We start from the raw sequence: 22646 nt of genomic DNA, 5'->3' as shown, positions 1-22646 counted from the left end.
TTATGTATATACACATGTATGCTTAGCCGGAAAACGGTTTCTTTGTCGTTTTTGTGGAAGTTTGGCCAGCTTTGCAACTGGTTTAAAGGAGTTAACGAGTTTTCCCAGAATGGTGACCTCTATGGGGTGGTTGGTTTATGTGTCCCCTACAACATCTTCTAGATGGTGCTCCGACTACTCCCCTCTGGTGAGTACCAGACGTGCCGAAAAACGTTTTTTGTGGAATTTTGGCCAACGTTGAAAATGGTTAAAATGAGAATTCACAATTTACACCTCAACTTCCATTCTTTAAATGAACTGGTTTTCGGCAATTGCAGCTATCATCCGATGAACGCAACATCTTCGGATGTGTTCGGATCGCAATTCATGGTATAACAATATACATTATTTTTTATCTATTAATTGTTTGTTTTGTGTCAGCAGGTGCCGTAAAATATAAATAGACAATTTAAAAAGTGTTAAATTATCATATGTTAAATGTATCGTTGCCATAAGTGTTTCAATTTTACGTTTAAAAGTGATTTCAAGCGATTTCCGCGTTATTGTTACGTCATTTGATGTTACAGATTGGGTAAGAAAGGATTACTGAAAGGTTTTCTGAAATGAAATGAAATATTTTGTTGAATGAAATAATGCACTATTGGTGTAAATATAAGTAATGAATATATATGATATGAACGCAATTCGGCTGGTCAAAGTACACGTGGAGTCCTTCGGCCCAATTGCGTTCATATCCCGATAATGACATCAATCCCGCAATGCATTTCTTAATTAATTGAAAGTAATAGTTATAAACTGTAAGTCTTACAATTTACATGCAACCGACTGTAAAAACATATAACACTTTAATATGATATAACAAAAATCTTAGAACTGATATGAAAGCTTAAAAACTAAATGAATAACAATTAATAAAATATGAACTCTTCCAATTCTCTACACTTCATATCAACAATGAGATGTGATTTCACTTCTTTTTTTAAATTATTCTTATTTTGCAATTAGTTTACCTTTATTGCAAGACTTTTCCAGTCCTGGATTACTTGATAAAAGAAAGTATTTAATATAAAACTGTCAGCCTGTGGCACTTTAAAATTTCCAGCTCTATGTCTACTGTTGTAAGAATGTGTGGATGAGACTTAAATAAAATGTTCATGTAAGTATGATGGGCATTAACTATTAAAGATTTTATGTATATGGTTTAGTCTTAGTTGCTTTATCCTATTTTCTATATTAAGCCATTCAAGATCACTGAAAGCCGAGGCTCAAGGAAGTTCTACAATCATAGCCATAAATAAATCTGACAACTTTGGTCTGAGTGACCTGTAATATATTCTTGAATTGTTTTGATATACCACTGTACCAAGATGTCGATGCATAGTCAAAATGGCATTGTATTAAGGAATTACATAACATTCTTCTTAGATTCATATCTAAAAACGGTTTTGTCTATATAGATATAAAAATTTCAACCTAGAATTAACTTTACGGACAATATTGTTAACAATAGATGCAGCAGTTAGATCATTGTCCAGTATACTTCCAAGATATTTAACAGATTTTTTAGGTTTTATGATATGACCATTGCAGTTTACATTGAAGCTATCAACTTTTGTTAGTTCCCTTCTAGACCCAAATAAAATACATTCTGTTTTTCCAAAGACAGTTTGTTGTCAACCAACTTACCACTTACTACAAGTTTCAAGTTCCTTGCCAAGTACATTACTAGTAACAGAAGGATCTGTGTGTGAGAAAAGGATAGCACTCTCATCTGTATATAGTATTAACTTACTTTTTTTAGTTATGCTTATACTCATATCATTGACGTAGAATAAAAACAGCAACGGTCAAAGTATGCTTCCTTGAGGAACGCCACACGAGATGTTCATTAATTCAGATGTTGTATTATTTACATTGACAACTTGTTTACGTCCAGATAAATACGATTGAAACCACTCAATTGAATCCAAGCTAATTTTGTTTAACTTCTGACATAGAATTATATGATCTACGGTATCGAACGCCTTTTGAAGATCCAACATAATCATTCCTGTATATAGACCTTTTGAATTTCGTTGTTTTATTTGGTCAGTCAAATGAATTAGGCAAGAGTCAGTTGAATAGTTAAATCTAAAACCACTCTGAATTTCGTATAATAATTATTTTTAAACAAGAAAAGATTCTAGTTGGTTGTATAAAACTCTTTCTAACATTTTTGAAACTATACATAGTATGCTTACATGTTGATAGTTTGAAACATTATATCTGTTGTTTTTCTTAAACAATGGCGTAATTTAAGCATTTTTGAGCTCAGATGGTACAATGTTACTTGTGATAGAGCTGTTTATCAGAAATGTTACAGGTATCTTTAAAAAATGGTACAGCATCTTTTAAAAATCTTGCAGAAATGTTATCTAACCCTGTGCTTTTTGTACAATTAAGTTTACATTTAAGTTCGTTGTAAATGTATTATTCACTAACAGTGTGAAGTCTAAATTTAACAGAATCAGGATTTCTATCTTTATAAAATCGTTTAAATCAGTCAGACTCATAGTTAAACAAACTGAAGGTCAAAGGTAGTTTTTCTACTAGAGTTAAGGCTACGGTAGTAAAAAAAAATATTAAAATGATTTGCAATCTTACATGGTTCAAAACAATTTTCATCATCAATGTTCTAAACAATATTTGGAGAAGATTTAGATTTTTTAAATATGACCACAGCTTTTTTGGATCATTTTTATTTTCCTCCAGCTTGTTTGACATATATTCTGATTTGGCCTTAATGACATCTTTCTGAACAAGGTTTCTGTAAAAATGATATTTATCTAACATCTCTTTCTGTTTGTTTGTTTTGAATTTGAAATAATAAGCATCTCTTTGACTGATGAGTTCCAGAATGCTGGAATATAACCATGGTTCACTTCTTTGTTTTAGTCTGACTTCCTTAACAGGAGCAACAGTGTTCAAAGCTGACAGAAATGTTTCTTTAAAAGATAGCCATGAATCTTCTACATTTTTGCAATAAACATGGTTGACCATGTTTTCAAAGATCTTAGAACAACATTTTTTATGGCTATTATACGTTCCTTTCTGTGTTTTACGCGTAGAAAATACAGGCAAATGATCACTAAGATCTATCAGAAGAGTACCAGACTGAACAATCTTGTCTTGATGGCTACATAAAATGTGATATAACACAGAAGAGGAGGACTCAGAGATTATGGTAGGGTCATTTATGATCTGTTTTAAATTACAGATATTTAGAACTTGTTCAAACCTTTTAAAAAGAGCTGATTTCTTTGCAAAAAAAAAAAAACAAATGTTAAAATCACCTAGGATGTACCATTCTGTGTCAGATCTAACCATAGATTAAACATTTTCAAAAATATCAATTAAATCTGTTTGTTTAAGTGGTCTATAACATGACCCTATTAAAATTTGATTTTTGGTAATGAAATATCAGCCCAAACGGCTTCAAGATTCTCCTGTTCTAGGTCCCGTCTTTCGGTGAACGCCAGATCACCATGAATGTATAAGCATACTCCACCTCCCTGTCTGTTCCGGTCCTTTCTGATCACATCCGGTCCTTTCTGATCACATTGTATCCTTGAATATGTATTTCCGAGTCCATAACTGAATTGTCCAGCCAGGTCTCTGAAAACGCTACGGCTGCAAATCTATACTTTGACATTAAAAGTCTCACTTCTGGCAACTTTGGTAATAGAGATCGTATGTTGAAATGAATAAAATGAAGTACTTTACGTTCAAAGCAGTTAAAATTACTACACGATTCTGTAAAAAACTCTTTCGATTGTCATGTAAATCTGGAATAATTCATTATTCATTAAGAATATTGTTTAAGTCATCACAAAGATTAAAAGGTAATAATTTAAAATGTACATATCCGACTAGTGAAATAGAAAGATCCATTGCATTTGCATACGTTTGAGTAGTAAAAATCGTCAATATAACCAGAGCATCTAATATGTGCCCGGATTTCACAAAAATCACAGTTGACAGCTTTACTACGGGCAGTTACACCTTTTCCTCAAATTGAACAAGGATATCTAGGTTGTCTCCCTTTCTTCATACGTGACAATCCCGAATTATCAGCATCCGTCGAATACTTGCACTGTTCAAAAGGTCCAAGGTGCGGGTGCACATCACCACTCAGTAGAAGGAACACGAGAAAAATATATCTTGGATTAACCTTGGCATAATACTTCTGAAGGTTTTTAATAGTTCTGTTGATGATACAAAATGGCTGGGTGCCACTTCAACCACATGGGGCGAAAGGTACGAAAGTATTTCAGATGGGAAAATACTTTTTTCTGCAGTTGACTAGTGTTTTTTCGGCTGGAAAATACTTATGTTTTGTTTTAGGCTGGTTGATATCGTTGTATTACACTGCTTTTATATATATTTTAAGAAGTGTACAAGCGACTAAAATTCCACGAACAGCCACCATCTTGAACGACTAGAACGTTAGCTCCTGTATACAAGCGAAATTAAATGCCTCACCAGTATGTCCAGAGGAAACTGTAACTCTACCACGTATGTTGAAAAAAATCAACTCTTCCCTTTTATTAAATTGGTAAGTCCCTCTTCGGTAATTGCTACGCCGAACAGTGTCAAGCGTTAACGTTTTATCTACTGTGGAATTGTTGTTCGATTTTGTTGAATTTATCTTAAACGGTATGGTTGTTCATTGCTGATTTTCCATCTTTTAAATTAAAGTTCCGTCATTTTCATCTTTGTTAATCGATTTCTTGCGCCCACGTCAAAAAGTTCACACAAACCATATTGCTGAAAATTGTACCATAAGACGTGAAATTTAATTTGACATCGTTTGATAATGTATTTTTATATAATGCTTAAGAAATAACGTTAAAATAATTTATTTTTTGTTAAAATTTATAAGAGCGTCATTATATACAACTTGTTATGAAGACGTCATTTCTAGAAGTAGAATAATTTAAGATATCGTTTAATAGCGCTTTTTTACGATTAAGTGCATATTTTATCATATTTTCTTCAGGTTTCTATGCAAATGATACGTATTGTAAAACAATATTTCAATAAAACTGGCATTTGCTTCACATATCATATAAAAAAAATGCCCACATGTTGAGAATAAACATTCTATTAGCATTTCCTATACCAGATATTAAAGGTTTTACGTTTTTTGCTATCATCAATCGATATCAATGAATTCTTTGTAAGATAGAAAAATAGAAGAAAAGTCACAAAAACATCAGTATCACTATTGTATTAGTAAAATCTTCACAAAACTACAACACTTATTGGTTAGAGCGATACTGACAAACGAATGGTAACATAATCATATTCTTTTGGGCTATTCCTAAATATTTTTACTCTAGAAATAAATGCAGTGCCGCATCAGCATCTAAAAGATTTTGAAGGTCTGGCTTCTAAAAGATAGGCTTATTATTTGAATACATCAACGTTTCCCTTTGGAATAGGATACATGTCCTTATATCCAACATCAAGCGCCTGTATATTGGTGAACCGTTAACGCGTATGTAGCATCTCCGGTAAAAATACATTACGACAGGTTTTCCGTATTTTAGTTTGGCTGTGGCCGTTTATCCTGAATATTGCTTTGCTGTGTCATACAATCCCTTTCTGTTTGAAGCGTAACCATGACACAAAATTTCAAATTCTCACAACGTGTCGGGACTTACTCTATGAAAAGGCCAGAATCACGAACGTCTTGAAAGAAGTTTATCCAATACTTAATATCTTGTTACCATAGAGTACCCCGCTCCCCATCCTCGAATGCGGTTTTCGAAGTGCTCTTTCAAACAATCAAGCTTTGACTACGCAAATGGGCGTGTTGCTTCTTTCTACAATAATACTGTAGACGAGTTCAATGTACCAGGAAGTGTTTTTTTTTTCAAATTTGAATTCAAAAAACATTGTGCGCTTAAGTTTGGATTGTTGTTAATGTCTGAAACTTCTTGCTCGTTTATTGCCCTGCTAAATCCATCCATCGCATCATGTTTAAAAGTCCGAATGGCTTCAACGTCTATATGCCAAATGATTTGCTCTTACGTACAATAAGACGTTGTACCTTTCGTAGTAATACACCATTAGCATCCAATGCCATCATAACATTCCATTACATCAACTCGCTTGACTAACTTTTGACCAGCGCCTTACCATTTGGTAGCCAACCAAGGTCCGCTATTCTGTATTACCCTTCAAATTACAACAGCAACTTATCCCAATAAAGTGAACAAGTTCATACCGCCACGTCTCAATATGTATATGAAAAGCTTCACTAGAGAAACAAGCTCTGTAGCCAAAAGTTCAAACAACAGTTCAAACTTCGAAGTATCATTTCTAATTGACGCATTGACAACAAAATACAATAGCATAGTAGTGTTGTATCTTTATATTGAATCCAATATTTAGATCCAAAAAGACAAAGCGTGATTAATATTTTGAGTTCTTTATTTTCAGTTGTCTCCAATATGTTTATTTTATAATATGTTTCCAAATACTGAACTGAGCTTTTTTTAATAAGCCCTGAAACAAACATAGGACATAACTATAATTAAATTGTAAATAAAACAATATACACAAATGCAAGAAATAGAACACAAGACAAAATAGACAAATACAGCGAGTTCCATTAATTCATGTAGGTTATTAAAACCGTTAATATAATTAATTATATGGAACACAATACAAAGCAATTTACAATTCTTGATATACATAAAACACACACACCTAGAGTATAATCTCTAGTAGACTATAATCGTAAATACTTCAGTTACTGATATGGAGGTAGACAGATTTCACGCTCATCCTCTTACATGTTTTATGGTAAAGCTGAAACATGCATGTTAATAAATATTAAGTAATTTGTTAAAACACCATGTTAAATTCCAGCAATAATAAATCTCAAATAACTATTTGAATCTCAATTGCAATACAAGTAGAATAAAAACATAAAAGAAGCAATTACCTTTAATTTGATGTTTTCCCTTCCAATGAAATTTTATTAAATTAATTAGAACCATCACGCCAGAAACCAAAATCAGAAATGTTCCTGAGAAACATTATTTGGCCGAGGCTCACCAAAAGCTTGAAACAAGACATTCATTGGTTAAAAACTCAGGAAAACATATACTCCCTGGTTGCTAAAAATGGAATGAATATTAATGAGAAAAACATGAAAACCAGAATTCCATCCCGAATCAATTTCTATTACGTTATGCCATACTGATATGAATGACAAAAACATTACTTACATACATATTTATCCATTTTTAGTTATAAACTGAATCAAACAAGAATGTAATTGTCTCTAAAAAATATTTTTCTGTTCAGAGTTTCAACACATAAACTATTTTTAATAACTGATATGTAACCATCGTTAAATAATCTCATTAATGATAAATAAGTCAGTTAACAACTCTCGATTCGTCTCCTTATGTGACCATATATACCGAAACAAAATTATAGAAAGCCTTAGAGAACAATTACTAAACAATATGTGAATTAGTGTACAATGTACAATGATGCTTTTTATTATGAAACTCTATGATCACACAGTTTTAAACCTTTTATTTTATAAGGCAGACTGTGTGTGATGGTTTTGGTTTCTAACGATGACTGCATCGTATCTTTGAAAAGTATTTGCATTAGGTGCTCTGAATTGTTTCCCTCCGTCTGCAGATAGAGTTGGGATCTCTAATCATTGAAGTACTTGGGGTTTACCTTTTCGTTTTTTATTATTATTTGTTTCATTGATAAGTTTCTTCAAGTTAATGCATACTTTGATAAGATTTATCTTTTGCGTTTTGATCTTTATTAAGACTTGTTGGGATAAGAGTGAGGTTTGTGCACATAAACTGGTTTAAACCCCCAGTAAATTTACATTTTACTGACCGTTCCAAGGCGGTACCTAACAATTCTTGATAAACATACCAATTATTTATATATATAGTATTTATGCACTGTGCTGTTTGTAGAGTTGTGTGCTGTTCTATGTTTCTTGTTTGTGATTTTGTGTTCTATGTCTTTGGTTTCTTGTTTGTGATTTTGTGTTCTATGTCTTTGGCGTTTGCCCATTGCCACTAAACCGGGTTTATGTTTAAACTTTTTGCTACTGAGCATGTTTCTGTAGCTTTTTGCATATATATTCTAATATTATTAGAATTAATTGTATTACTGATAGTGTTAAAAACTTCACATATAACTAACTTTACACCTCTTGCAAAACTTACACATGAAATATTTGGCTATACACACATGATCATATTAAGCAGCAAGTATGTTAACTGATCTCATTAAAAAAGGCATTACATGCAAAGATTTTCTTAACATGTCTTCATTGTTCGATGAAACTAATGTTTAAACTTTTGCATATTTGGTTTCCTTTTATATAATATAATGGAATATAGTCCCTCGTATATCAGAATAAAAGTTACATTCCAAAACAAAATGGTATTCGTCTTTTAAGACTTGAGATACGTTACAAATTCCCTGATTAATAGTTATAGGGTTTGGTTTCGCCATTCTCCCACGTTCGACCTTAAGTATATGTGCAGATACACGTAACCTAGATAAGCTCAAATGGACCTTATTGATATTACATGAAATCAGATCAGACTGAAGTTGAAATAATGATTGTTTAACTGCTCCACTGGATTCATCCTCCATTCCAATTTTGAATTAATTGACATTTAACCTCTTTATAACATTAGAAAGAACTATTTTATCATTACCTACAACCTAGAAAGGCCATGCATCATAAAATCCGAGTGAACTTAACAAATTTCGTATCAATGAACACTAGCTTGTCTTATTTGGGAATCTTTCACAATCATTCAACAATGTAAGGTATATTTTCTTATTGAACTTATTATCGTTTGTATGTTGCAACTTAATCGAATACTTTACAATACTATTATATCTTAATTTCTGACACGTCCAAGTTCACCATCAATAAAATTATTATGTGTACTCATTTTAACACCTAATAATATTTTACAACATTGCATATTCACTCGCTCTATGGCTTTTCCTTTAACAAAGCCCGATACTGCCATTATTCAAAATTGGCATGATAAGTTTATCGAACAGTTCTAACTTATATCTAACAGTGAACTTATTTAAGTATTTGATCATTTTAATGCTTGACATGCCATAGTACTTTGGGCATCTGAAAAAAGCCACCGGTGCTAAAACAATTGTTTAACAATTAAAATTATTAACAACTTGAATTTCATTTCCGTTATACTAGAAAGTTATATTAGTCTTTCTCCTTTTCTTAAAGCCATTTCCTTTGTTTTTTCCGGTATTATCAACCAGTTTCCAGCGTTCGCAATATTCCGATAAATTTTTTAGACTCTCTTGCAATTTTTTCGCAGTTTTAGCAAATATAACAATATCATCAGCATACAGAATAAGAAAAACATAAACGATTCTGTATCACTGCCATCAAAACCCTTTTCACAGAAAACAGATTTTAGATCATTTATAAACACGGAAAATAGAAAAGGAGATGAACATTCTCCTTGTCGTTCACCTACTACACATTCATAGATTCCACTCAGCTGATTACAATATTTAACAAAAGACTGAATCGACGAATACATAAAAATTATATCACATATTGTCCACGAAGTCCTTACTTAATAAGTTTACACCAAAGATTATCTCCAACAATATAATCAAAAGCTTTCGTAAAGTCAACAAAAATTCAATAAAGTTGTTTCCCTTGATTAAGAACATGTATTAACCAGCCATGAAGAACACAAATATTATCTAAGGTACCCATAATTGATTTAAAACCAGCCTGTGCTTCAATATAATCGCGTAATATTTGGCCTAATCATTCAGTTTATTGTTCAAAATTCGTGTGAAAAGTTTTCCCAAAGTACTAAGTAATGTTATACCTCAATAATTGTTTTGTTATCATTAATGGTACCTTTCTAGTGTAATGGCACAACAAAAGCTTCAAATTTTGTCAAGTGGTGTATTTGCGGCCTCATACTAGCTCGTATTGATAAATCTAGGCGTGCTTTGAGGGAATCATGTATTTGCCGATGTCGTGGTGTATAGCCCCTTTAAGTTCAGCAAATATAATATTATGTTGTTGGTTTTTCTGTGAGTTTCTACTGTATTTCAAGCATTTTGTTGCTAGACAAATATTCTATTTTTGAAATCAAAGACCCTAACAACTTATTGTCAGATGACCACTCATTTTTAAGTGTCTGTTTTAAGAGTCAGAGTATTTTCTTAAAACATGTCCCAAATGGCAAAATGATAAAAAGTAACAAAATTAATCAAGAACACTGGTCTGTGCTTATACAAATGGTAGATTCAATGAATTCTCAAAAACGAAAAGAAGAATTAAATGTAGATGTACATATAATTTGGCTAAATCAAAATATAATGGAAGCCGTTTTTTACATAATGATATTTCCTTAAGGATTTGCTAGATTCGCAAATAAAAGAACGATGAATGAATTTATCAGCAAGCACAAATAAATAACAGCGCGTAAACTTCGTAGTTTAAAACCCCACAAAACCAAAGAGTACTGGTCGTATCTTAACAGAGTGAATACGAAATTAATTAACTGAGAAAGTAGGACAGTCACACATGTATTTATCACCTTACTCGAGATACATATTTTTTTATAATGTAAAAACAATAGTCATGGAAATATGCTTACAATTCTTACAACGGTTTTTGCAATTGTTGATGTAAAAAGACTTTCTTGCAGCAGGCTTTAAATGTCTTTTCTGTGTTGATTTACGCATTCCTTCTGATAAAGAGTTCAAAACTTTCCCACTGTAGCATGCAAACGAATGTTTCTTGTATTGTGTTTTATGTCGAATATGAGCAATGTCTTGTCGCGTAAAAGACCGTAATCCATATCTTGTATTGTTAGATAACTTTATAATGTCTCTTATATAACTCGGTGTAAGATTGTTAATACATCTATATACCATAACTGCCGTTTGATATTTGCAACGGTATTAAAATTGAAGTAATTCTTCAAAAAGTAAAACAAAATCGACCATGTATAGTTTTCCTGCTCACACGTTGAAATGAATTGCTATTTTACACTATAACGAACTCTTTGTTTTACACATATGTAATATAACATAGTTCCTTTTTATTGGTCAAAAAATACATCGCTTTGCATATATTTGTAAACAGTCGCGATCGTTGGAAAATAAAACACAATTTTATTGAATTCGTCAAGGGAATGTGTTAGTAAGCTCGCCAGACAAGTTTCCCTCACGAAACAAAATCACACGCACGTATTACATCATGCCAACTAGAGTGGTAAATATAATGTTGATTTAACTTCTCTCACTGACAGTGATTGTAAAATGAACATGTTAAACCTTACAGAAAATACATGCAAGTATAAACAAAGCTAGCTAGATTCATAGCAAATGCCAGTCAAAGTCAAACAGTTGTTTTAATCAATTTATTAAATGCCTATTTATACAGCTTTGTCAGTGACATTAAGATATATTTCACTGTTGTCACGTTACAGCCACATGCTGACACCTAATTTTTCAACTCAACTCAGCTGTAACACAACGACACAGTTCCCTTGTTCCATGTTTTATTCAGTTAATAACTTAATTTCCCTGAATACCATTCTATAACCTCCTATAGAAAACAACAAAATCAATACTTTTCAAAAGTATCATTTTGGAAGTCTCAGAGAAGCACATGGGAAACCGATGAACACATACAGCATGAACTTGCAACATGAGCAAAGTATGTCTACATAACAACATGCTTGACAAAAAAATGGAGCTTACAGAGATAAACCCACCTTCTGGGGGAAAACTCAGGAACCCCTGCCCATTTGGCATCCAGATTTACAGGATTTGTCTTGTACCACTAGATGTCGGGCCTCATCACCCATAAGCAATGATGTATAGTTCCATTCAGTTGTACTGTTATGCTTGTCGAGAATAAATGTGTATACAACTTTATGTTTCCATTTAAAAAGATTACTAGGTATGTCTACCTAGTAGAATTCATTTCTTATGCGTGATTGGCTTGTCGATGTTATCACGTGATATTACCAAGTTAAGTTTATAGCTTTAATATTCCAATTTAGGGTAAGCCTTCCGTTTAACACTGGACTGCAATTTTGGCGACACTGGTTCGAACCCGGCCCCGACTCGATTGTTTTTACATTTTGGTATCTTTTTTACCATTGCGATATGAAAGCGTAAAACATTTTATTAACTAACTGTCCTGAGATTCGTTACAGAAAATATAGTGTACAGTCCCTTTAAAAGTGATAAGTGATAAAGTGGTAAACCAAAGTTATTTAACAAAAAATATAATGTAAATTGTTTGCATAAATGTACAATACTTGTTTTAAATCTGACTACCTTTAACAGCAAAGTTATATTTTTTCATTTTATATTTCTCTGATTAGACTTAGATAAATGACTGATTTTAGATTTTAGGGCCTTGCTACAACTATGTATATTGTCACTACGCAATGTTCCATGTGATTTCTTGCACGGTTTTTAAGTTACGGCTCAAGATTTTGCCCGACGATGAGGCCAAACTTTTAGTTGTGTAGGTAAATGAGTAGTATGTTTTTGTTCTAAAGGTAGTTAAAACGATCTAGTTTCTTTAAAGCTGCACAGATTTTTTCTCTTGGAACGAGCTATTTTTGCCAAAATGCATGGAAACCAGTGATATAAGACTGCTGACAAAAAATCAGATGGCATGCTTTGATAGTTATGTTCAAACCTTGATGTTTTATGCGTTTTTCTTAAAGCTTTAGTAACGCTTTTAATAGCCATAGAACATTAATTTTCGAACGGAATTATAAAAAAAACTGCAATCTGATATTTTGTCAGCAGTCTTATATGACTGGTTTTTCAGATATTTACGCCCATTCCAAGACAAAAAAAGCAAAAGATAATTTGTCGAAACGTTTAATCTGTGAGAGTGCAACTTTAACAAAGATGAACATTCCACTCCTGGTAGGAGTATTTATACCAATTGGAGAAATTTATACATCTAAAGTCTAAAATTTGAAAGGCTAACTTACCGTCGATATCTTAATATCGTTGTCAGTCCCTGGAAACGCACATTAGCTACTAGCTGATCCTGGTCGTTGACTATATAATACGTCTGGCATTTGGCTATACGCACGTTTGACAAAAGATATGACCTATTCCAAAGTCCTTGAAATATTGTTGAGTATCACAGTTATTAAAACGCTTAAAGTAGGTATAATATCATAGTCCCACGGTCTATGGAAAATGACGACATCTCTAAAAATAACTTATGCAAGAATTCCAATAGTGATGTATCAATAATGTAAGTGTGTGATCACGTGATAGGCACGGGGTTTACAAACTGGCTGTCAGGGGATAAACACAACCGTTTTAAAGTAACGTTTTTATTTGCGTGAATAATTAAAATTGTAATATGCAAATTAGCAAAGCCCGAGCTCCTTGTGGATGGAGAATTTACTGTATGTAAAGACCAATGGACCCCTGCAAGATAGAGCATGCTTTTCTCATAAGTGATCTGTTGGCACTGTTTGACGTCGAACGTTACATTATCAAGAAGTAATCCCAAACAAGAATTACTCTTGCGCCGTTACTGAATGAATCTTTTAATATTTGAACCTTAAATTACACTTGTATTTAACAGTTTGTTTTGTTTGCATTAATTTCAGATTAAGCAAACATACTGAATGTTCATGCAACGATGTTGATAAGTGCCAATCGTACTGGACCTATTATCATTGTGCGTATTATCATTCAGCTTAGGTTTTCAATAATTCGATAAATTGCTGGGTACTCTTATTTCGCCACGTTGTATTTGTTTTATGCAAAGAGTCGAACCCGTAATTTGATGCTCGACTAATGGTAGGTAACTTGGATGGCAGAGATACATCAACGATCCTATGACTGTTCCTTGTGATAATCCATATTCTACATGTAAGCTCTTTGAGTGTTCACCTTTCACAACTACATCAATCGACTGGTCTTTTAAGAAGGTTGACAGCCACGCCAAGAGGTGATCTTCAATATCGTAATGCGACATATTCTGCAGTAGGCAATCATGGGGCGCAATATCAAAGGCCTCAGGTCATTATCGGGGATATGAACGTAATTGGGCTGGTCTAAGTGCGTGGAGTCCGAACGCACTTAGACCAGCCCAATTACGTTCATATCCCCGATAATGACATCAACCCCGCAATTCATTACTTATTTTTACACCAATAGCTCATTATTTAAATTAAAAAATGTTGAAGAAATAATTCATTTTCATGAAATGTTCACTGGTCGAGAAGTTTCTGCTGTATGTTTGGCGTCCTTCTTGAACATAGGGATAATGTTAGCGTTTTTCCAATCCAGGGGTAGCTCGCAACTGTTTAAAAAGTGTCGAAATATCATGCTCAGACCTGTTGACAGTGCATTTGCACGATTATTTTATACAATATAAGGTATGTTGTCTGGTCCGCTTGCTTTCGATATATTAATATTTTCATACTTGCTTCCTTACTCCTTACGATGCAATCAAGAGTTGTCTGGGAAGGCGTTGTGTTCAAAGGTTTAGGTGTAGTTGCTTCAATGCTTTAAGTGAAACTGCCTGGAACTGATCCAGATGTCTGCTTTCTCGTCGGATAACAAGTTACCTTTCTTTTTTAAAGGACATTTGACCAATTTGTTTCTTTATCTTATATTTTTCCAGAATGGTTTTGTGTTATGTTTATCAATAATTTCTTTGATGACTTTGTTCACATGATCCCATTCATCCCTGCGCATCTCGCATTTGCTTTCTTTTTTATATTGTCTATACCTGCTCCGTGGTCCAGTTCTCTTGGTCTGTTTGTATAGTCTCTTTTTTAAAGATCTTTTAATATTTGGTTACGCAGTTCTTTTTATATGTATGTAATTTAGATGGTACAATTTTACAATGTATATTTTTTATCTGATTTCAGGGTTGTTTTTATGAGTTCAATCTCACAATGTTATAGCTATAGAACTTCAGCGAACACGTTATATATTACCTTTTGGGACGTGTTCGCTGAAGAGAACGCCGTATCCAAACCCATCCAAAATTCGTGACATTTTTATGTCACGCTGTTATTTCACTTGTAAGCGTTGTACAGACAAAATAACTAAATTATCATGTAAATGAAGTAAAATAGTTGGTAACACATCTCTTTTCGGTACTTGCACAGCCTCGCTTCCTTGGTTGGACGTGTTTGTGGGCGATTGCCGTCCAACTTTGTGATCGCTTTTTAAACTCTACAAACCTTTTTCCTAATTTAAAACTTAAAAAATAAATCCGTCTGGCAAAATCTTTATCTGCCAGACATTTTCAACCATTTCGGAGTTACACTTCCTTTTCCCTTTTGCCACAAATGAACTGGGGAAACTTGGCTGTGCAAATATAAAATCATACTTTATAAGCCATTTATAAAGTGGTTTATATTTGTTGACATAATATTATTATAATATTCTTCATTGTATGTTTGCCTTGGAGGTTGGAGATATCGCAACATAAATAAGTTTAGTGTAACCGCACATTATTTAGTGCAACATAACCTCTGTCGTAAATTAGCCTCGTTTTGGCATTCGGAGCTCCTCGGCCATTTTTTCAAAAACAACCTCGGATGTATGCCGGTACATCTGTTGAAGTAGTCCGTATTTTTTTAATAAAAACATTAATTAAATGTAGTGTTTAAGAGTTGTATTCATTGCTCTCAGTTTAAATTGATTGCCAGTGAAGTGTATTATTGCAAACATAATTACGATTCCCAAGAGTTAAGTCATAAATTTTAATTACTAAATAAGATTACTACGCGATCTATTTGCAGCGGACTTAAACGTACCACTTTTTAAGTATGTAAACCGTCCATATACATCCGAGGTTGTTTTTGAAAAAATGGCCGAGGAGTTCCGAATGTCGTTTCGGATGCGCAGCAGCGAACACTTTTGAGAAGTTTTACAAATTTATTTTATCAACCGCGAACCACCCCTCCACCCTCCATGCTATTTTATCTAGTTCGCTTATATGTTGCATACATTTTATTGTGGGCGATTGCCGTCCAACTTTGTGATCGCTTTTTAAACTCTACAAACCTTTTTCCTAATTTAAAACTTAAAAAATAAATCCGTCTGGCAAAATCTTTATCTGCCAGACATTTTCAACCATTTCGGAGTTACTCTTCCTTTTCCCTTTTGCCACAAATGAACTGCGGAAACTTGGCTGTGCAAATATAAATGAAGTAAAATGTAGTTCACAAACACATTTTCAAAACCAAAAATAGCTTATGATATAGGTGTGTTACCTTTATAACAAATTCGATTATAAACATTCTTTAAATGGTCATAGTTGCGATCAAATTTAATCACGTGATAACAAGATTTTCAGAAATTACCCACGTGACCTCCATTTAGCTTCACATATCTAAAGTTTATTTTTCTGTGTTTTTTTTTATTATTATTTTGAATGGTTAGAAATTTAACAGATAATACATCCGGGATATATTAATTGTTTTTATTCATTAAAATTTATTTTCAACCTAACTGCAATCGGTTTTAGCTAAATAAACAATGTGAATATTTATGCGAAAAAGTACAGAAACAAGCACAGTAGCAAAAAGTTAAAACATAAACCCGGTTTAATGGCATTGGGTCAGTTGATTCTGGTTGACTTTGGTATGGGTGTAACGCCATAACTAAAATGTGTAGAAAACATAAAAAAAATTATTTACATTAAAGTTATGGAAGTCAGAACTAACAATGTTAAGGCTCTTTGTGGTGTTGATGGTCAATCGTCGATTTGTTAGCATAGATAGATAGATAGATTTATTTCAGTAAGGAATGCACATACATGGACATTTAAAATAAACAACATGTTTAGTAAATAACATCATACATACATGATATTATCAATAGTCATGACAGGCACACCGAACCAAGGATGACACAAAAAAAGAGAAAACTCTTATTACCATTGTGGTCCTTTGTTTTGGTATAGGGAGGCATTTCATATTTAAGTAATAATATAGAGCTCTGTAATCGAAATTGCACAAATATATTAAAAGTTAGTCTTTATGCATTAAAAAAATATTGCCGTAGTTGCAGTCACTTTACATAATTTAGTAACATAAAGTTATAGTTGAGAAAGTTATGTATATAACTATCACATTAAAGTATGAATATGACAGTATGTATTACTTATAAAATACGAGGTTAAGTTAAAATAGTTCCTTTACTGAAAATCTTTGAATAAATAAATGAAAAAAAAGCATAACTAATTATGCCAAATTATCTAAAAAAAAGATTCTTTACTAACAATTTAAAAACAGGTAATTTCTTAGTCTGTGCGATACAAGCATGGGAATAGAATGTTAGCATCCTATTTTTAACATTGGAGGCTATGGAAAATTGATGATTGGCTGGCTCTAAAATTATTAAACTAGTTACCTCATAATCTGTTCTCCATTCTTTTAAGGAAAATGATGTAGGGTACCAGTCTAAAAAATAAATTGACCGTTCTTCACATTGCCGTTTTAACCAATTTTGAAATAAAAAAATAAAACATGTAAAATCGGCAAACACATTGCCCTTCGACAGAAATCTTTAAAATTATGCAACAAAATGGGAGGACAAGCATCAAAGTCAATAGCTTCAAAGGTAGCGCGACCAATAAAAAATTTCAATTTCGAAAGCAGAGCCCAGAAAGCTATAGAAAAGCAGAAGACTGAGCCTAAACCGGCTCCAAGACATCAGTCCACTGACAAAATCTTTGAGGAGCAGTCAACAGGTAAATGACTAGCAAACTTCTATTGATATTTCGAAAGGAGTCATTTATAACAAACAATTCAAGAAAATAAACTGTACTGGTATGGTTCAACGGAGTGTTGTTCTGGTTTTTGATTTTATTTTTTATTTGACTTCACGGGACACTTTATTTTCTAACTTTTTAGTTATTTATTTATATTATTTATTATGGGATTTATATTATTAAATAGCATACATGCCATATCACCCGGCGGGGGGGGAAATCAACCGAAATTTCGATCCATCCCCTGGTCTCCCGGCGGGAGATGAAAATCCCCCGGAATTAAAAAAAATAAAAAAATAAATTGTTTTTTTTAGAAATTTTACATCAGGCAATAATGACAGAGTGAAACCACAGTATGTGAGTGTAACTGAATGTACAAATACACGTGAGTGAAATGACAACAAGTGATCAATTACTTTGTAGTAATTATCAAAGGCAAAGAAATATTACTATTTTGGAAGGAAGAAATATTAATATTTATTCTATTATCTTATTGTCTGAAAGTCATCAAAGCTGATAGAATTAAGCACAATTTTTTAATTGTCTCAAAAACATATTTTTGCAATGACATATTTTGTTCTGAAAGTGCATTACAGTATGAAATGACAGTGTATCATAAGAATATGATAAATCATGACATAAAATAATTCTGTATAATGAAAAAGTTAGGTTTTCAAAGCAAACTATATGTGAATACAATTTTTCGTACTTGTGTCTAAAAATACTTTAATATTTTGCCAACTTAGACCTGCTAAAAAATCCCCCTGAATACAACCAAAATCCCCCTGAATTTTCAGCCTTTTGAACAAATCCCCCTGAATGGTCTCCAGAAAATATGGCATGTATGTTAAATAGTTCTGACATATTTCACTCTACGGTATTTTATCAAGTAAGTTGGTTAAAGATTTACAGTCCCTGATTGAATCTGCTTTTTTTGGTTACTTGATAATGGCAGTTGATAAATAAAAACTCTCTTTAAGGCCAGAAATGGAAGAAAATAAGCTATATCATATAACAACAAAGCTAATGTAGGCCTTAAATAACTTAAACAATTTCTGTCCTTCTCTCAATCCCTGTTTGCAGTCTGAAATTGGGCTTTGAATTGATCAAAGAACTTGTTGTCAACATATGTATTTTTTGAGCTTTTTATTGCATTTGGTCGAAATAAGTTCTGATTGGCCAATATGATTATGGCACAATTTGTTTCTACTTTTTTCACCAGAATTGCTGTGTTAAAAAGTTTAGAAAAGAATAGTCTTGATATAAATGCTTAACTTAAATACCGTGAACCCATTCACATTGAAGAAGTTAATTAGCCAGTTGGTTGACACTAGTATTATTAAGTGGGAATATTTTTTTTTGTTATGTGGTTATTTTTACACAATATAAGATGAGAATATGTTAAATGAATTAAATCAAGGTTGTTGATCTTTTATTTTCTGAAAGGGATAATTTTATTTTAGAAAAAAATAGGTACCATAATTCTACAGCCTAGAAACTTGTTGATTGAATACGGTAGTTCAGCTTTGTCATAACCTGAAATTTTAGATTATTTCTGTCCATTTAAAAGAGTTACTTTCCACCAATAAATATTACCGCTCACATATTTAAATTTGTAATTAGTGTAATTCATTATGGCAAGATGGATAATAGTAACATATCAGAAAAGTCAGAATATGTGTAAGAACTATGGTAATGAAATTGTGTTGCTAAAATGCAACATTGGATTTTTTTACAGAGATAAAAATATTTAATTTTTAATCTGTATACTAGTTAAAATCAAAGAAAAGCTAGCATGAGTGGTTATGTATTTTGAAAGGCTTTTTTAACAATTTTTTATAGCAAGTCCAACCAAAGTACAAGGTATTTTATATAAATTCTAGGTCAGTTGTTAAGGATGTAACTTTCTGTCATAAAAAAAAATCTTGTAACTGTCACGGTACCGAAACCTATACAGGTGGTAAGGAGGTGTGAAAGTGGTCCGGTAGCTCAGTCCCGGGTTCGAGCACCAGTCTGGCTGCACACTTTTCTCACCCTGTGACATTTGGCACCCAACGAGGGAATGTGGCAGCACTGTTTGGCAGCATAGCATTGGTGTTCCTCAAATTCGAGGACGAATTTCAAGTTTGCGGGGAAGTATGTCACGGTACCGATACCTAAACAGGTGGTGAGGAGGTGTGTAAGTGGTCGGGTAGCTCAGTCAAAAGAGCACTCGCCCTGATAGCGAGGGATCCCGGGTTCGAGCCCCGGTCTGGCTGCAAACTTTCCTCACCCTGTGACATAAAACATAGGTTTCAAATAAGTATTTCCATTGTATTTAAGTATCTTGATTTTTAATATTTTAGCCCACCCTGAAGTTCGAGAGGAGGTAGAGAAGCAGGACCCGAGGCTGATAGGCCGTGTTAACAAGCTAAAGCTGGAGATGGAATATGACATGCCCAGAGTAAGAATATATTCCCGGCTGTTATTTCTAAAATTTTAAATATTATATGACAGTAATCATTTAATTGATGTGATGCAAGTTGTTCCCTGTCTTGGACTGTACCCGGTATTGATTTTTTATGCATCAATTGTTGATGCCAGACTGTTATTCAAATAAAAAATGTAAGTTATAACCTAACATGACAAAAATTCAAGAAGTGTATACCGGTAGTTAAGAATTGATGTTCTAGTTCACATAGTCCAACTGAGGCTGCTATTAATAGGATTTACGTGATTGTGTCATTGTGTATCCCTTAAAGTTAGTCTGGTCCCTTTTCCCCAAAGGTGTTCCACCATTTAAGTTAATTTATTAGAGCTCTACATGTAACTGTGTACAATAACAAAACAACAAAACAACAAACAAGAAATTAAAGGTAATTGTCAGTCAGACTAAGAACACACATGGCACATATAATAAGATGTTTGAGTGAAGCATGAAGAGCGACACAAGTAAGGTCCAACATTCCCCTGTTTAACTGCATTGGTTAAGGGCTTAACTCTATCACTAGCTAGGGTTTGGGCCTTGAGACACTTATTGTTATTGGTAAGATTTATGTGAATATCTCTAACAACAGTTTTGAGATATGGTCAACTGGACAATTGTTTAGGTCTTTACATAGGAATGAAGATTAGTGCTGTATTGTGAATTTCACTTTCTACCATGATGCTTGAATTTCGGTTATTTCTTCAAGTCTTGTCTAGTTTTTTTGTAAATTTCTTTGTGATAGATTAAGGTGTGTATACTCAGTAAAATAGTAGTTCAATTAAATTGAAAATAGTTAAATTTAATTGAAAATAATTCATTTCATATGTAAGGGTTTAGTTAGAAATTTTGTTAAGTGTATGTTTGGCCACTACAAATGGATGTTTCATTCAACTGATTAACCGCACATACTTTTCAGAAAATGCAAAATGATAACACTCAAAAAAGATGAAAACATGGTCCCCTAGATTTAAATGAAATGAATAAATGTTGTTGTGTTGCAAGCAAAAATGCAGCAAAAAAATACATTGCTTAGGCCTTAATGATCATAAAACATAAGTCTTACCTATGAAATGAATTACTCTTTCAATTTTATTTCAGTTATTTATTTTTCAACCCCACTAAAGTCAATTTATATATAAAACAATTTGTTAATAGATTTCAGCGTTGAATGGTAATTGAATACCATACATGCACAAGGAAACTTCCCTACTTAGTTGAAAAGAAAGCTTATTATTATATACTTAATTCTATAATAGTAGACCGACATGTCAATAATAAAATCATGATGTGTAAATCATTATTTCTTTAGTGGTAGATTTCTTTACATTGTCCTTTTTCACCTTGTTTCAGATTCGTTCTTCTGCTGACCGACCCCTACCCTCTAACAGAAAAAACTTTGAGGACCCGGATGACGCTTTCATCAACGTGAAAAAAATACCAAAGGGGAAAATGTCCTTGGTTCAAGCTCATACAATCTTGGAAAGACATTTAGAAGACCAGCAGAAAAACTCTGCAGTAGCTCTAGCCAAAGAATATAATCTAGATATAGACAATACTCTCAATTTTCTTAGGTTTTACAGTAGAATGAATGTTGAAGTGCAAAAGGCTCCCCAAAAGACTGACTCACTAATAGAAATAGAAAGCATCACTAAAAAGAAGACAAGATCTGTGACGAAATTTATTGACACTTTGTTTCAAAAAAAAACTTGACGAGTGTATATTTTAGGATTTAATCATAATTATATGCATTGGATTATTATTGCTTTAAAGCCAAAGTTAAACAAGATGTTCTTTGAGTGTTCAGTTATTTAGAGATATATAAACAGTAGAACATAAAACTGAGCAGAAAAAACAGCACAAATGGCTCAATGTGAGCTGAACTGTCAAATTGTTTGTGTGTTTGCGTGTTCTTTGAGTGTTGTATTTAAAATATTTATACCGGTAGATATTAAAATGGTGGATCATAGAACTGAACATTTACAAATAATACAAATTGTTTATTGTGAGCTGAATGGTAAATTTGTTGTCAATGCTAAAATTTTAGTCTTAATTAAAAAAAATCCCAATCCTCATGAAACTTGGTCATAATTTTTATCCAGGTTTTCACATTATAGTGAAACCTGGTTATTAGAATGATGAACGTGGTTGTTCAGGCGGGCGGCCGGCAGCGTCAAACTCACTTATGAAACTGAATAATTTCAGTTAGGGTTGACATATCTTGACCAAACTTGGTCTACAGGAAGAGTTTATGGAGACCTTTCATGGGATTGCGAATAGGGTCAAGGTCACTGTTACTAAAGAGAAAAATGGTTGAAACTGAATAACTTTGGC

The 22646-nt window shown here is 32.9% G+C and overlaps 2 protein-coding genes across 2 annotated transcripts in view; one reads left to right on the top strand and one right to left on the bottom strand.

The window, feature by feature from the left end:
- The window catches only part of LOC128237123 (uncharacterized), a 100556-nt gene extending 87362 nt beyond the window's left edge, over window positions 1-13194 (bottom strand). Inside the window, exon 1 of the mRNA XM_052952357.1 lies at window positions 13083-13194. The gene's annotated coding sequence lies outside the window, so the exon portion shown is untranslated. The remainder of the gene's footprint in view (window positions 1-13082) is intronic.
- A 4403-nt stretch (window positions 13195-17597) lies between these two features.
- On the top strand, window positions 17598-22284 carry LOC128237126 (NADH dehydrogenase [ubiquinone] 1 alpha subcomplex assembly factor 4-like). Its single transcript, XM_052952378.1, has 3 exons — window positions 17598-17827; window positions 20194-20291; window positions 21666-22284. Exons 1-3 carry the CDS (start codon window positions 17662-17664, stop codon window positions 22023-22025), a joined length of 624 nt encoding a protein of 207 aa, XP_052808338.1. The 5' UTR covers window positions 17598-17661; the 3' UTR covers window positions 22026-22284.
- Window positions 22285-22646: the final 362 nt, after the last annotated feature.

This window comes from Mya arenaria, chromosome 6 (genome assembly GCF_026914265.1).
Source record: "Mya arenaria isolate MELC-2E11 chromosome 6, ASM2691426v1".
In the NCBI taxonomy this organism is placed as follows: domain Eukaryota; kingdom Metazoa; phylum Mollusca; class Bivalvia; order Myida; family Myidae; genus Mya; species Mya arenaria.
This window is presented reverse-complemented; position numbering and strand designations above follow the sequence as displayed.

Excerpts from the sequence above, each read along its gene's own strand:
- LOC128237126 (XM_052952378.1), top strand. The coding sequence starts at position 17,662 with ATGGGAGGACAAGCATCAAAGTCAATAGCTTCAAAGGTAGCGCGACCA. Across the intron at positions 17,828-20,193 it reads CTTTGAGGAGCAGTCAACAG|CCCACCCTGAAGTTCGAGAG; the intron begins GTAAATGACTAG and ends TTAATATTTTAG. Across the intron at positions 20,292-21,665 it reads TGGAATATGACATGCCCAGA|ATTCGTTCTTCTGCTGACCG; the intron begins GTAAGAATATAT and ends ACCTTGTTTCAG.